The sequence below is a fragment of the Streptopelia decaocto genome, assembly GCF_964273445.1.
Source record: "Streptopelia decaocto genome assembly, chromosome: Z".
In the NCBI taxonomy this organism is placed as follows: Eukaryota; Metazoa; Chordata; class Aves; order Columbiformes; family Columbidae; genus Streptopelia; species Streptopelia decaocto.
The window spans coordinates 65,621,607-65,636,396 of NC_138657.1; the positions used below are offsets into that span (position 1 = coordinate 65,621,607).

The 14,790-nt window shown below is 40.5% G+C and overlaps 1 protein-coding gene across 2 annotated transcripts in view; it reads left to right on the top strand.

Moving 5' to 3' along the window:
* Positions 1-9,014, top strand: part of HOMER1 (homer scaffold protein 1) — a gene marked incomplete at its 5' end in the record, with an annotated part of 92,551 nt that extends 83,537 nt beyond the window's left edge. For both annotated transcript variants that reach the window (XM_082074437.1, XM_082074436.1), the window contains one exon: positions 5,168-9,014. In XM_082074437.1, the coding sequence (XP_081930563.1) occupies positions 5,168-5,356 (189 nt within the window). In that variant the 3' untranslated portion in view covers positions 5,357-9,014. The remainder of the gene's footprint in view (positions 1-5,167) is intronic.
* Positions 9,015-14,790: the final 5,776 nt, after the last annotated feature.

Consider the following 14,790-nt stretch of genomic DNA (forward strand, 5'->3'; position numbering starts at 1 on the left):
CACTTGATGCAAGTTGCTATTTTACTCGAGGGAGCACACCCAAATTTCATTTACAAGTCCACAGAGCATGCTTGGGCTAGCAGAAGTCCTGCACTGATACATGTCCTGGGCAGTTGTGGTCTCATTCTCACTGCAGTATCTTGCCAGAGGAGAGGTCTTGTGTGCCATGGAAAATCTGCCTGTGTATCATCAGGTTGGAATGAATTTGTGTTCAGCTTTTAAATGTGCCCTGAGAAAGAGAAGGTTAAAGGGTTCTTGTGTAGTACAGACTTTAAAAACACACTTTGACCTTTTATTGGAATTATTTAGAATTATTTCATTTTTATTGTTTTTTTTTCTGGGTTGTTTCTTTACTGTGTGTAAAGCCAGATACCTCAGCCCACCACAGTCGGTGTGGCCTCAGTGTACCCTCTCTTGCTACATCTGAGCTCCTCTCCATCACCGGGCTGACCAGCCAACTCATATACTCCATTTTGAAACCTGCCTTGGGAGTGAGGCTGACCCAAAGCTTAGGGGGGTTGAACTCTGAATTCGGAGTTCTGATAGGACTGGCAACTCAGGCATTAAATAGCTCCAAATCCAAATCGCTGAAAGGTGACCCTCGCTGTTCTGTGGCTCGACCCAAATCATGCTGAAAGCAAGCCCATCAGACTAGCCACAGCTTAAAAATCACTAAGCAGGTATTCTTTGAAATGCACTACTTGAATTGGAACTTCCTTGAATCTCATTTTAACCTACAGAATAACCACATAAGAACAAAATGAGTCTATTCATTTTTCTCATTCCTAAGTCAAATTATCTGGAAAAAGTATGTTATTTCTTTAAAGAATTTTTAAAGATTGTTTCGAAAGTACCTGAGCTTGCCTGTTCTGCTATTCCAGAAATTGTTGCTGGCTTTAGGCTAAAAGTGGGAGTTTGCAGCTGAAAAGGTGCTTATCTGAGAGACTCAAAAGGGAGATTATAATGAAAGTTGGAAATTGTTCTAGCAGTAGCATATGCAATAATTTTAGGGTAAGATCATATGAAAAGTAAAAGTGAGCCAGGAATTAGCTATCCTTAGCAAGAAGAATTCTGAGACACTAGTAAGAGATGAAAGATTAGAAAATGCTAAGCTTTTATTAAAATTTTTACTTTATAAAAGTCAGTAGCTTCCTTTTGGTATATTTATATCTTTAGTAACCAAATGGATATGTTGTGTATGCATGTCCATATGTCATAAAGTAGTTAATGTATAATCAGTTTCTGAAAATAGTTCTGTATGATTCAAGTACATTTAAAGCTCACTTAAGATCTGAGTTGAAAGTTGTCTTTCTTAAGCTTAAAGCTTATTACTGACCTGATGCAGCCCATGCAAAAGACCTTGAGCCTTTGCTTTGGTATAATCATCCTGCTTTGGTTATACTGGCCTTCTCTGAGCCACTTTACCCCAACCTGTGATGTCAGTGAAATGCTGTTTTCTTCTGTAGCTCCAGACCAACCATCTCACATCTATTAATTTCCTTGACTCATCAAATATTTTCAGGGTGATTGGCTCCAGGGGCCGTATCTGTTCATCTCACTCTTTCTGCTGCTTTATTTTTTCCATCTTGTGCTTAAAAGTGGATTATGTAACTAAAATATTTTGGAACATAGCTTGTATGAAAAATGCTATACAAAGAAATTACTATGTTAAGGTGTATTGCATTTCTGACAAACTCGTATCAGGGAATGAATTAGAAATCCATTATTGGCAAATTCCAGTGAAGAGCAATATGTTATCACTGTGAAAGGTAAGTATCAGGGCACTTGTTACTTAATAATTTCATTAGCAATGTAGAGAAGATATATCAATTAGTCATGACCAGTGTAACTCTCACAGTAAGTCAGGATATCTTTATTACGACGACTGATTCCTAAGTATAGCTGTTGCATATAGTTTGAATATTTTATTTGGATCCTTGCACTGAATTCCACAAAAGATTATTTTGGTGCAAACAACAAACATAACTTGTTCATAATTTATTTCTTTTTAAAAATAAAACAGTGCATCAGAAATTATTGTGCCCACTGTAAGAAGAGCTTGTAAAAACAGTGTAAAATACACCTTGCAAAGGGCCTGAATGTATCATATCAGAAGAGTTAGTTTATTGTTAGATGAGATTAACTGCAAATGAAGTGTGATGACACAACTAGAATAGATTACATTACATGGACACCCCTTCTTCAAATCAAGAAGCAACAGTTTTGAGGTAGATTGATTTGTAAGAGGAAACTGCACATTAGCTAGACATGAACTTGTAATGCAATACTATTGCAAAAATAATTAATCCTAATTGAGGGTAAATATGTGTAAGGAACAAATGTAGCATTTAGGAAGAAGCAGAAATTAAAAGCAACAGCTTCTGACATATTTCAGGTAGTTCTACTTCCCATACATTATTAAATATGTTAAGCATAATTTAGGGAAAATAAAACAGGAGGAAATGTTGGAAAAAGTATATCTGAGGAAATATTTGGGAAGTCAAATATATATGGGTTAGGAAAAAGATGTCAAAAAATAGAAATAAAATATGGAAGCTGGAATTATAAACAAAAGAAGGGAGCTCTTCTAATTTGAAGCGATAACAGGGCAAGGAGTTGTAACGGAAAGTTTGCCTTTTGCTGAATATGGATGGAAGTTCCTACGGCCAACATAAAGCTTTCCGTTTTACCTGAGTGCTCCCACCCTAACAGCTCATAGCAGAACAATTCCTCAGTTTAAGGGCATCTGAGAATGGGCTGAGAGATGATCTTCAGTACTAGATACAGGCCAATGGCGTGCTCTTCAGGCCCAGACTTCACGAAATAAAACCATTAATGTATTCACGGATTTGTTCCAAAGTGGTCCCTTTCATCACAGGCTTGCCTGCTTACAGAAATTAATTATCTCTGGGCTAAGAGCAGTGCCAAGGAGACCTTCTAGTGCACACACCTTTGTTGAGTAGAAGAGGAGCAGTGACAGGAGAAGTAGGATGCGTGAGCGAACATGGAGAAACAGCCATGGGTTTTGAGTGAGCTAAAGAAAGGACTGTGTCATTCCTGCAGAGCTGAGAGGGCCTTGAATTTCCCTTTTTGTCCCAGTCACTTGGCCTCAGAGGGTCTTGAACCCGTGCAGTCACTACACCGGGTAGTACTTGCCAGTACTCAGCTCAGAGGGCAGGAGTGGGAGAGCCTTCAGAGAGTATAGCTGGGTTATTATCAATTAGCTTGCCCATTTATAGCAGTGGTGGGGTATCACTACATAAGCATGTATGTATTTTAATTTATATAGTTTCGACAAATACTCTTTTCAGTTAGCTGCCTTTAATGCTTTGGCAACTATATCATTCAGTGTTAAACAGATTAAACTACTTCTCCTCTTGGTCCCAGCAGCAAGGGCTGATTCCTGCTCTCAGCTGTGATATTCAAGACCAGTGCCCAAAGCTCTGTAATCTTTAACTTGCCCATTTACACACAAGAAGTAAGGAAGATATTGCAGTTCAGTCTGGATGTGACCCTTGGCTGCACAAGCAACCACAGCTATTAGGAAATCAGGTTCCTGAGGCTCTGCCTTCTCCACCTGCCCTGCTGCAGGGGTTCCTATAGCTCTGCCCTGCTGCAGGGGTTCCTGTAGCTCTGCCCTGCTGCAGGGCCTGGAAGACAAAACTGGCAGTGACCACAACCCCCCATCCCTCTTCTGGCCAGGGATGCAGTGGCTGGTGGAGCCATCAGACCCTTCACAGGTGGAAACGTGTCTTGGGCTGTGGACTTTGACACAAGGCCGACATTTTGTACCTGTTACTCTTGAGTGCCCACATACATGTTCTGCGTGGGTCAGGTTGTTTATTATGGTTAGCTGAGATATTTCCAATGTTAACATGAGTACATTTGTCAGCTTTGAGGGAGACAGAAGAACCGTAACGAAAATGGAGAGGAGGGCGGGAAGAGGAGTCGTGGTGCTGGGAGCAATGCCTGCTGCCAGACCTCCCTCCTGTGGCTGTGTGGAACTGGTTGCTGTAAAAACTCAGAGCAGGCCCATTAAAGCTTTGTGACACAAAGCCTCTGCAAAGGGAAGCAGTGTTGAAACAACATTAATGTATGTAAAAATGAATTCACAATGCTTTTTTCCAGAGAATGGTTCCACAGGGTGTATGAAGTACGCTGCCTCTGTTCTGCCTTTGAAAGTGTCTTTTACAACTGAAATTATGAAATTTAGAAAGAATTTATGCGATGTACAATGAACATGACAAATAACAATATGCTATTCCAGACCAGCGCAACTGTCACACCAGTAGTTTGACAGAAGAGAGGGCACCAGATCCGCACAAAGCCGAGCAGCCGTGGCCCCGTCCCCTGCCCGGTGCCAGCCGAGCTGTGGGGGTCCCACAGGCTGGTGCCAGGGGTTCCTCCTCCTCGCCACCCAGCGCTGAGCTGGCTGAGGTCGGGTCCCCCCAGCTGCCTGTACCCCGTCTCTGCTCAGTCCTCACGCCGCTGTGTGGGAAGGGCCCATCCCTGGGGCTGGTGGCCACCCTGGGGTGGGAGCTCTGGGCACCCTGCAGTGAGACACCACATGCAGCGAGACACCACATGCAGCTTGCACTCACTGGTTTTACTTTCTTACAGTCAGCGTCACCTCAAGATCTGTCTTGCTAGTTGATGTTTCTGTCCTAGTTTTCACGGTGAAAAGGCCTATAACATGGGACAGGGGTAAGGTAGTACTCCTCTGTCCAGGAAGCGGTGCTCTGGATGAGCTTCTGTGTGCGGCCATTTAATGGGAACTGTGTCCTTGAGCAGTTCATGTAGGTTAAATCAGGGAGTACTTGAACTTAAGCAAACCTTTGAGAAGCTGTTTTCACTAGGAGGCACATCTCTGAATGATACAAGCAATAACTTACCTAAGTAAACCAGATCTGTTGTACACTGGCTAAATTTTATCCCTCTCCAAAAGTTTCTGTCCTTCAGATGAACTACTGAAAAAATGGAGGAAGTGGTGGCACACACGCAATTGTAATAACAATTTAAGTTCTGGTTTTGGCTTAGTGGAAGCTTTAAAGTGTCACAAATTGTTTTAAAAAGCAGTTGACCAAAATAGCAGAGGGATACCAGCAGGAGGTTAGACTGCTTTCTGTTTGCAGATGAGACATTAACATGTTATGTATTTTCTCTGAAGGAAGTAGAAATTCGAAACAAAGACCTGGAAGGCCAGCTGTCTGATCTAGAGCAACGTCTGGAGAAAAGTCAGAATGAGCAAGAAGCTTTTCGCAATAACTTGAAGACACTTTTAGAAATTCTTGATGGAAAAATATTTGAACTAACAGAGCTACGAGATAACTTGGCCAAGCTAATAGAATGCAGCTAAAGAAAATGGGATTTCAGTGCCAATCAGCTTAAAGATGCACTGTCTCTCTTCATAGGACTATGTTGGGCTCTGCATCAAAGTTGCACAAAATTAGAAAACGCTCCTCTGAGAGGGCTTGTTTTAAATTTGAGTCATATTTCAATGTAAAATTTAGAATTCAGCTTGTAGCTAGTTGAAGAAAAAAAAAAACTAACAAAAAAACTTGAATTACAAATTACCTCCTTGTACGTTATTGGCCATAGATAACTTGAAAGATATTAACAGTAATTGAATGCAATCCTTTTCTAATTATCAGTGAAGGAAGAATTAGCAGTGTCCCAGGTCACATCCCCTTTTTGTGATAGACACAGTATAGGTTATCCGCTGTTTTATTTATTTAAGATATTTAATTGCTGTGTTTTGTGCAAGAACTTGGTGATGACAGCCCTGTGTTTTATTGTTCTTAATAATTTCTCAGGATACTTTGCACTGTGGCAAAGCAGTGCCATTACCAATTTATTCTTGCCAGGAGTGAGAGAGAATTGCATCTTTAATTGAAAAATAGTTACTATAACTGCTTGTATAAAGTTCTTCCTTTGGGGGCTTTTTTGGTTGGTTGGTTGGTGTTTTTTGGTTTTGTTTTTTTTTTTGTGTTTTGTTGTTTTTTTTTTTAATATATATATATCTATCTACTGGAAGATACCGTATCTCTTTATGGAGCTTACTCTGGTGTTCTACAGTATTGTCCAATGTAAGGTTTACTTTTTCATATGAATTCCATGTAATTATAGTGAGATACTATCTTCCACTTAACTATATTTTGAAACCAACCAATGACAGAAGGTGAGTCCCCCAGAAAAAAAGAAAAAAAAAAAAGGGCAAAAAACCCCATAGAATCTTAAATGTAAAATTTGACATGCACAGATAACAAGGAATAGCCAGTTGTTTGTTTTCTGGCCTCGATACATATATTGAATATGTATGTTCAATTAATTGCTAACCTGTTCTGCAGGAGACGTTTTCAGAATGTCACATGAATTTCAGGTTTTGTGAATAATGGCTTATGGGGAGCACTGTTTTATTACAGATTGTGTTAAAGGCATAGAGCTATTGCAAGGGATTACTTGTACACTGAACTTGTCCAGCCAAGAAAGCTGTTTCTATAAGTTTTGTTGTCATAGCAAATTGAAATGGAGACATGTTTACTCTTTTATGGGTCTTCATATCACATCTTTATTGAAACTACACCAGGCAATATTCTGAACTGTTAACTAAATGTTTAAAAACAGGAATTTGAATTCAATTATCCTCAGTGAGCAGGTTTTAAAATTGTTTTGATGTAATTTTAACAGACTTTTGGCAGACACACATTTCTTTATATAATAGATTTATTTAAAAAAAAAAAAACCTCTTTGAAAGGTAAGCCAAGTGTCATGTGTCTTGCATCAAAGAACATTCTTGCCATAAATTGCTTGTAATGTTAAAGAGGGCTTTTTTAAAATGTATGAATGAATGTCTGACTTTAGAGTCATAAGATGCACGGACCTTTGTTTGCTCCCCAAATTAATTTGAATGTTAAACATGAAACCTAGCTGCTTATTAAATTTGTACAACACTGTTTTCTTCACTTAGAGACTGCTATTCAAAACTAGAAAAGTTTGTTTTCGTGTGTGTACTGTGTGTATATAACACATAATACACACAGGTTCTCATTTATATTAGAAATATGTGCTTTATTTCTATAATACCATTTTTTTCTTTACCAGTGATTTATCAGGTCTCCCCTGACTAGTCAGGAAAATGGTTTAGATCAAAAGCTAAACCCTCATGTATTATATGGTATGTAATATACACAGTGTTTAAGTTTTCTCCATATTTTAGCGTATTTTCTCACTTATTTTATTTATTAAAGGGGCGGGGGGGAGCTTGGTTCAGCGTGCTACTGGTTGAAAACTTTGTGGTGAGCTACATGTTTTTCATTCAGTGGATTTTAAATGGTGGTGTGTATATCTTCATCAGGTCCAGATGAGCAGATAACGACAAGTTTTTAATTTACATGGGGATGTTTGGGCCTGATTCTCCTGTCACTTCAGCTGCTGTAAACCAGATGTGTCCCTGATGTGATGTCAGCAACATTCACTTGGCATAACATCTGTGGAAGTGCAAGCAGAGTCCGGCCTGTTAATGCTCAATGGACATAATAAAGATGAAGAAAATAAAAACACAGAAAGTTGATGATGGAATAAATGTAATATTATTTTTAATGATATTATTATTGACATTTTTAAATATATGATGTCATTTACATGTGGGGAAATAGTGGACAGAAATATTTCCACTTAAATTTTGTGAATATGTGTGGTACATGAGTATTTCTATGTATACGTACACACACATATGTATATACAGAACATGGAAAAATTTAGATGTGCACATTTTTAATATTTTCCTATTTAAATTAAATTTAAAATTGGAAATGGATATTTGAGAATTTCTTTTCTCATAGAGTAGATATGCTTCATTTCTTTTTTAAAATAATACAATTGCTGATGGCTGCACCTTTGAATTCCCAAATAGTTGCCAAACATAAATATGGGATAAGGTGGACTTAAGTGCACATATAAATAAAATCCTATTGCTAAGACTATTTTTAATGTTTATGTACAGTGGTTGAGTGTTTAGATATTGTGACCTAAAGTTCATACTTAGGTGGCTATACCTACTATAGCCTCTCCACTTCTGCTTTAAGATAAAAGTTGCCTGTTTGGAACATTACTTTCCCAGAGACAGGTATTACACATCATGTCTATCTTTAATGAAACTATGGGAAGATGTATAGGAAAAAATGGTGTTGAGTTCTATAGGTATGACCATGAAATTGCACTGGAGGGGAGAGCAGTCACATCGCGTGTAACTTGTTATGTGGCAACTACTGTCTTCTAAAAAAGAAAAAAAAGGCAAAAAGTATTACCAAAAACCTAACAGGAATATCCAACCAAAACAAAACAAAACACAAGACAAAACAAACAAACAAACAAAAGAAAATGAAAAATACAGTTTTTTATTTTGAAATACACTTGCTGTTCTCTGGAGAATGTACTTTTACTCTTTATTTTTTTTTCTTAAATCTTTTTCAAGTATGTGCAAGTGATAGCAGCAGCTACCTTACTCTTTCAGGTGCTACTGGATTTTGCATTAGGGTGTTATGTTGTGAAATCCTGACTTTGACATGAAAGATTTTTGTAAGTATATCCCCATCTGGATAGTTAGTTTTTGGAGTGTCTTGTTCATAATCCATATGCCTCAATGATCTAGAAATTGCATTTTTCTATGTGGACAAAGTAAAACATGTGAATTAATCTGTCTGTTACAGACTGGGGATTCCTTTTCCTGGCTATTAAATCCAGGAAAGAGGAGAACAAAATGAACTGATAATGCAGAAATGCTGTTTTAAGGTCTCTAAGAAAATACATTTTCAGGTAAAATATAAATAAAGGGCTAAACCAGATGTAACACAAACAAGTATTGTTTAATGCTATCGGTGGCATTGCCAGGATAATGCCTTTAAAGAAAACCCTGCAAGAATCAACAATGTGTCGATTAAAGATGAATGTTTTGGGATGTGTCTTTTCAGTTGTCAGTTGTGAAAGGTTTCTGATATCTGCTTGTTTTTCTACCAGTTGGGAATTAACTTTGGGTTTACCTTCAATGAGAGGCTAAACCTTAATTCGTTCTGTCATCATCTTTTATATTCCGTACTGAAGCGGCTACTGAACAGCACTTTGTGAAAACCGCATTCAAAAGTCAAAATCAAAACCTTTTTCAGAAATACCGCATGGAGAGAGGAATGGAAAACTGTTGCAGACCTTTATTCTCTTGCAGATCTGGGGATATCAGTAAAAGCTGTCAGTAAAAGCACTTAATTTGGTTGATTGCAGATACTTGGATCTTGAAGCCAAAGAGAAATCTGATTAGAGATGAGGTCTGGATGTCAAAAAGCAACTAAACGAAAAAGGACCATCCAGAAACTCCATCCAAACACACAGAGTTCAGTCGCAGTAACTGGACATGCCAGCTAAGTGCGCAGCTATACACTGATTTTTTTTCAGGAAACGGACCTGACTCTGCAAAGCAATGTTCAAATTGTCTTGTTTACATTTTCTTAGTAATGCTGCATATGTGCACTACCTCTGAATGGTGCTAAGCTGAGAACATGCCACAGAATAACAGATGTTTTTAAGGTCTCTATTTTTGCTTAGTAGCATTACTTCCTTGTTTTACTCCACTGACTTTAGGCAAGTAGGATTAATTTTCCCCATTACGTTAAATGTTTGGGAACACAAATGTTTGTGTTAGATCCTGGAGTCAGTTTAGCTCCTGTCCACTATTCTGGCCATGCAGCATTGCCAGGAAGCAGGTGCAACAGTTTATAGCATGATACCTGCAGTACCTCTAGATACTACCGACAGCAGTGGGTTTCACACCGCGTGGGGTCTGGCAGCTCGTCCACCACAACCTCTCAGGGACCCGCAGCTGCCCATGCTGCCTCTGCAGTGCTGGCAGCTCATCTGAGGACCAAAGACACAGAGGGGTCACTTACTCCCGCTTCCTCCCTCATCGCTGGGTCTTGCGCGAGCAGAGCGCAGCTGCAACCAAACCTCTGGCAGTTTGTGTCATTTTCAGATGCAGCCTTGGGAAGGAGGAGTAACCATCAAAGATGGTTTAGACTTGGGGCGGGTGGAGGGGAATTGCTGAGCTGCCAGAAAGATGCCCTTACATGGAACTGGCAGCTGTAAGACAGATGAGAATGGTTTGCATAGCAAAGCACAGGCCACCTGAACTTCCAGCGGCGACAGAAAAGTTCTTAGGAAGGATCTTGCTTTCCTTAGGTACTGACATCGTGCTAATATTGAGCACAGCTGGCTTGCCCCCGAACTCTGCTCTCATTGCTGTTGGCTTCTCAAGGTCAGAGTTAGGTGAGCATTGCATGACCACAGCCTGAGTCTTGGCAGTCTGCAAACCAGCCCCATGTCCTCTCGGTTGTTTTGTCTTCACAGCTCTAGAGGTCTGGTATCAGTATTAGTCATCGGTAGTGGTTGACAACACACCCTGTTTTTCCTGCCCTCAGTTCCTATCACCTGTGGTGTTTGTGTAACCAAATTCTGAGCTGAGTTTTGGAGTTTTTATTTCTTTTAACTTTGAAGTAGTTTCAGACCTTGTCCAGCCCTGCTCTGGGGATTCTTATCTGCTCTCATGGATCCAGCAGTGTGTCAGCTGCTTTTGCTTCCACTAGATTGAGAATAGCAACTCCCAAGTTTTCTTGGAGGAGAACCTGCATTTCTGTGACTGTGGTCATTCTTGAAGAGGAAGAACTTTTTCCCAGTAGACCAAGAAGGAGACAAAGCTCAGGACCTTCACAAACAATATGGGCATCCAGGTGCTAAGGGGAGAGGAAGCGGCACATTGACAAGGTATGTTGAGGTATAATCTGCGTGTTTGGATTTTCCCCTTTTGAGTTAAATACGGTCATGCATATATTTGCAAGCTTAAGATTTTCGGAGAGGGAACAAGACCTTTGAAATTGATTATGGGAATTTTCTCTAAACAAAAGAAATGGGAAGATAAATCATCTTGTACTTCCCTGCAAGAAAGACATCACAGCCCTTACCTGTGCATGGAAATGTAAAAATTAAATCTACTTTCTGTGCATCTGAATATACTGCTATTTTTGTAATTCCAGCAGTGTTATTTCTCAGGAATCTGCACCAATGGGAACCAGAAATCTATCAGTGAAAGGCGCAGCTCTCTCTTTGACTTCCATCTAGTGAGAGGAGCCAGGACAGTAACGTGTAGCTGAGCAACTCAAGTAGTATCTAGTCTGAGCATCCTGCACCAAGTCCCTGCTGTTCTGCATCGCTGCTGCACTCTGAGAGCTGTGTGGTAACCAGCCCAAAATGTGGTTGCACTTGCTGTGCTTCCTGTGTGTCCCACAAGCAGCCCCGGAGGGTTTGTTGTCCTTTATTCAGAAGCTGCCAGTTCAGACTGTAGCCCCATCATTGCCAGCTGAGCCCTCTTGCTCTGGAGCGTTCTGCGCATTGGGGAGAAAAGGGAGAAAGCGGAGGGGAAATTTCGTTCTACAGATCTGAAACAAGCAGAGCAATGTGCTGGTTTGAAATAAGCACCTTTTCCACCCTTCTTTGAAAGAAAAAGAAATTACGATATATTGGGGGTGGTTATTGTTATAATTTGAAACTACAAGTCAAAACCTTTTGATCCCAGATTTCTTGTATTTTTCCTTTTTTTTTTTTTTTTTCCTGCCTGTGTTCTTTTTCATAATGTGGAGAAGCCAAGGACACGTTTCCAATAGATGTAAGAAAGTCCTAAACTGCTTATGGAATGAGACACGTAAACATCCAGCGTCCTGCTCATCACACGGGCACATGAGCAACCCAAACAAAAAAATACATTAAAGGTATCTGTAGGTATGGGGTGCTGTCTTTGTGCACGAACATCTCAGCCTCAGTGAGGGAGTGGGTCAGCCACAGAAGCCAAAAGAAGAGGCAGTGAAGAAGTGTTGGGATGTTCCAAAACAAGCATTACTGGAGCGTGCCACAAGAAAGTATTTTGAATCAAAGACAGGGAGCAATGCAAGTATTTTCAGAAGGCAGGAGTTTGCACGCTCCTTATTGATAATGAGTGCATTGCAGAAATAGAAAATTCCTTTAAGGGGTGTTTGAGGCTTCAAGTCAAAATACAGTAATGATGTGGCAGGATTGGCAGGTTGTTGGGTTTGGGGTTTGTTTTTGCTTTTTTTTCAGAAGAAACTAAGCTGATTTTCCTGCTAAAACAAAGGGATCATACACCAGGCAGCAAAAATTCCCATCAAGCCAGAGGATTTCTGTGTTCAGCTAGAATAGGAGACTGACCTTTTGCAAAGGAATTGAAGCAACGTTTGGAAACTTCTCTGAAAGGACCAGCTGGTATAAAGATGAGAGCAGACCTCTCTGCAGCAGCGGCAATGTGCCCCGGTCAGGCTGGGAAATCTGGCTAGAAGACTCACAGTCTGGAATGGCAGGACAGGCAGGCAGCAAACCAAGTTGTAGGTTCAAAGGTTTTTAAGGGAATTGTGACACTTTGGCCAAATTTCGTTAATGAAGCGGCAACAAGGACACACGTACCTGAAACTAAAATCCAGAAGGAATTAAGGCCTGATGGAGTGCAGCAGGAGTCAGCCCCGTGGCTGAGCAAGCAGCCGCACCAGGTGCTCCTGGTGCGTCCACAGGTGCAGTCACCTCTGTAACCCTGCCAGAGAGGTGGGTTTACTCACAGGATGAAAACAAACAGGTTAACCAGCCATTGAAGCTGGTCTTACAGCTCTGGAGTAGCCACGAGATGGCTGTGGAATTCACCATGACATTTTAAGTCTCTTTCGATGTGCTGCACTGGAAGAGGGAGCCACTGCTTGAGGATGTTGCAAGCCCATCAGCCCAGCTCTGTCTCAGATGGGGTGAAAGCTGGGATGCAGCGACTTCTAGAACAGTTAACTGGTGACAGTGGTGTGTCAAGTGATCAGGCCTGCACTGGCTGGAAGGTTGTGACAGATGCAAGTGAAGAAATTGTGATTTACAGTATTTCAGTAGATCAGATTGTTTTGTTTTAGATCAGATTTGTTTTAGGAAACCACATGACTTTCTATTGCAATGACTCATTGATGGGCTAATGGAAAACATCGTAGTGTCCTTTTGGGAAACAGCTAGGCTTCTTCCACAGGGTGGGCTCCAAAGGGAGCAGGAGCTACATTTTTTTATTCAATATCACTTAACCAACCTGGTGCTGACAGTACCAAATCTTTCTTATTCAGAAGCATCCCTGAAACCTTGAGTACCCACTAAGGACTTCAGCAAATTCATATTTCTGGGCCTCAGAAGGCAGGAAGACTATGGATCTGTTGGGCAGCTGATGGCTGGGAGCAGAACCCAGGTTTATCCCAGATGGCTGATAGTGCAGACTTGACAAATGCTGGTTAGAACACAGAGTTTCTGTTTAAAGTTTCTTGCAAATTAAAAGCTGAAGACTTGCAGGGTTTTATTATTCTGTGAAATGGGACATAGCATTGACTTGGGACTGTAACTGGTTTTGAGTATTTAAATGTGTTTTAGATGTACTGTACGTTAGTTTGTATACAAGTTGAAGCAAAGCATGTCCTGGTAGGCAACCTGCAGCTCGTGTGCTCCCTGAAAACATTGCATGAGTAGACACCTTTTTTTTTTTGTTGTTCTTTGAAATAAAAGTGACAAACTTCATCTCCTGAACAGAGATTTGCTCAATCAAGCATGGTTGACTAATGCTACTTTTGGCTGAGGATGAGTCCTGCACTCCTCCAGTCTTTTCCCAGGATGGATTAAATGAGAGCAGATACGCTTCCAGTGTCACTTACTGGCATGCAGCTTTTCTTGATCCCATCTGCTGGCCACGGGCACCAGAGGAACAAATGGCCCATGAATGGGCAGACCTGGCCAAGGCCGCACCAGTGGCCCAGCCCAGGCTGACCCACCGAGCCTGGCTTAATGTAAAGCTGTGTGACGAAGCAAGGCGGGGGGTGACGGGATACATAAAACGCTGTTGCAAAGTGGGTGGAAAGAATTTGTTTATACTGTAGTAGTGGGCTGGAGATGAAGTAAGTAGCTTATGTTTCAGCTTTGATACGACGAGACGCTTTCAACCAGTAGGCACTGCAATGGGTCACTTGGAGAGGCTGTGACCTTCCTTCAGTAGAAAGCTTCAGGAAATTCTTATGGGAATGACACAGGTGTATGTGCTCCAGCAACAGAAGGATAGGATGTGTGTGTGTGTTGTTGTATTTTTTCATATATTATTGATTTTATTTTGTAATGCAAATTCAATACTTTTTTTTGAACATTAGAAAACAAGAGCAGTGTGCAACGGCTTCTTTGTCATACTGTTTCTGCAGGACTCTGTCCACTCCAACAGTCATTTTACCCACAGCAAGTGGGTGTGGGGGATAAACAGGCCATCACTTGATGTTTTGTATGAAGTTGATTCATAAAACATCTCTGTTGTGTTGTTTAAATTGTGTGGTTAACGTGCATGGCAATTTGAGCATGCATTGATGATTTTGTATGCTAAGAACTCAGTTACATTCCTACTGAAATTTAATGGGCTTAAAATAAAGTACTGAGGAAGAAAAAGTATAGTTAATATAAATGCTTTGTATGAATTGCATGATTCTTCATTTTTTCTTATTCCTGTTACCTCTGAACAGCAGTATACAGAGGGAGTGTGATGCAAATTATGAAGTTTTTGAAGACAAAGGGAATTTAGTAACCAGTGAATTTTGTTTGAAAGACCATGAATGTACTTGGTCTTATACAAGCAACATGGGGCATAGAGAGATGTCTCAGAGAAGTCGAGTTTTCTGCCTTCCATGGTGAGGC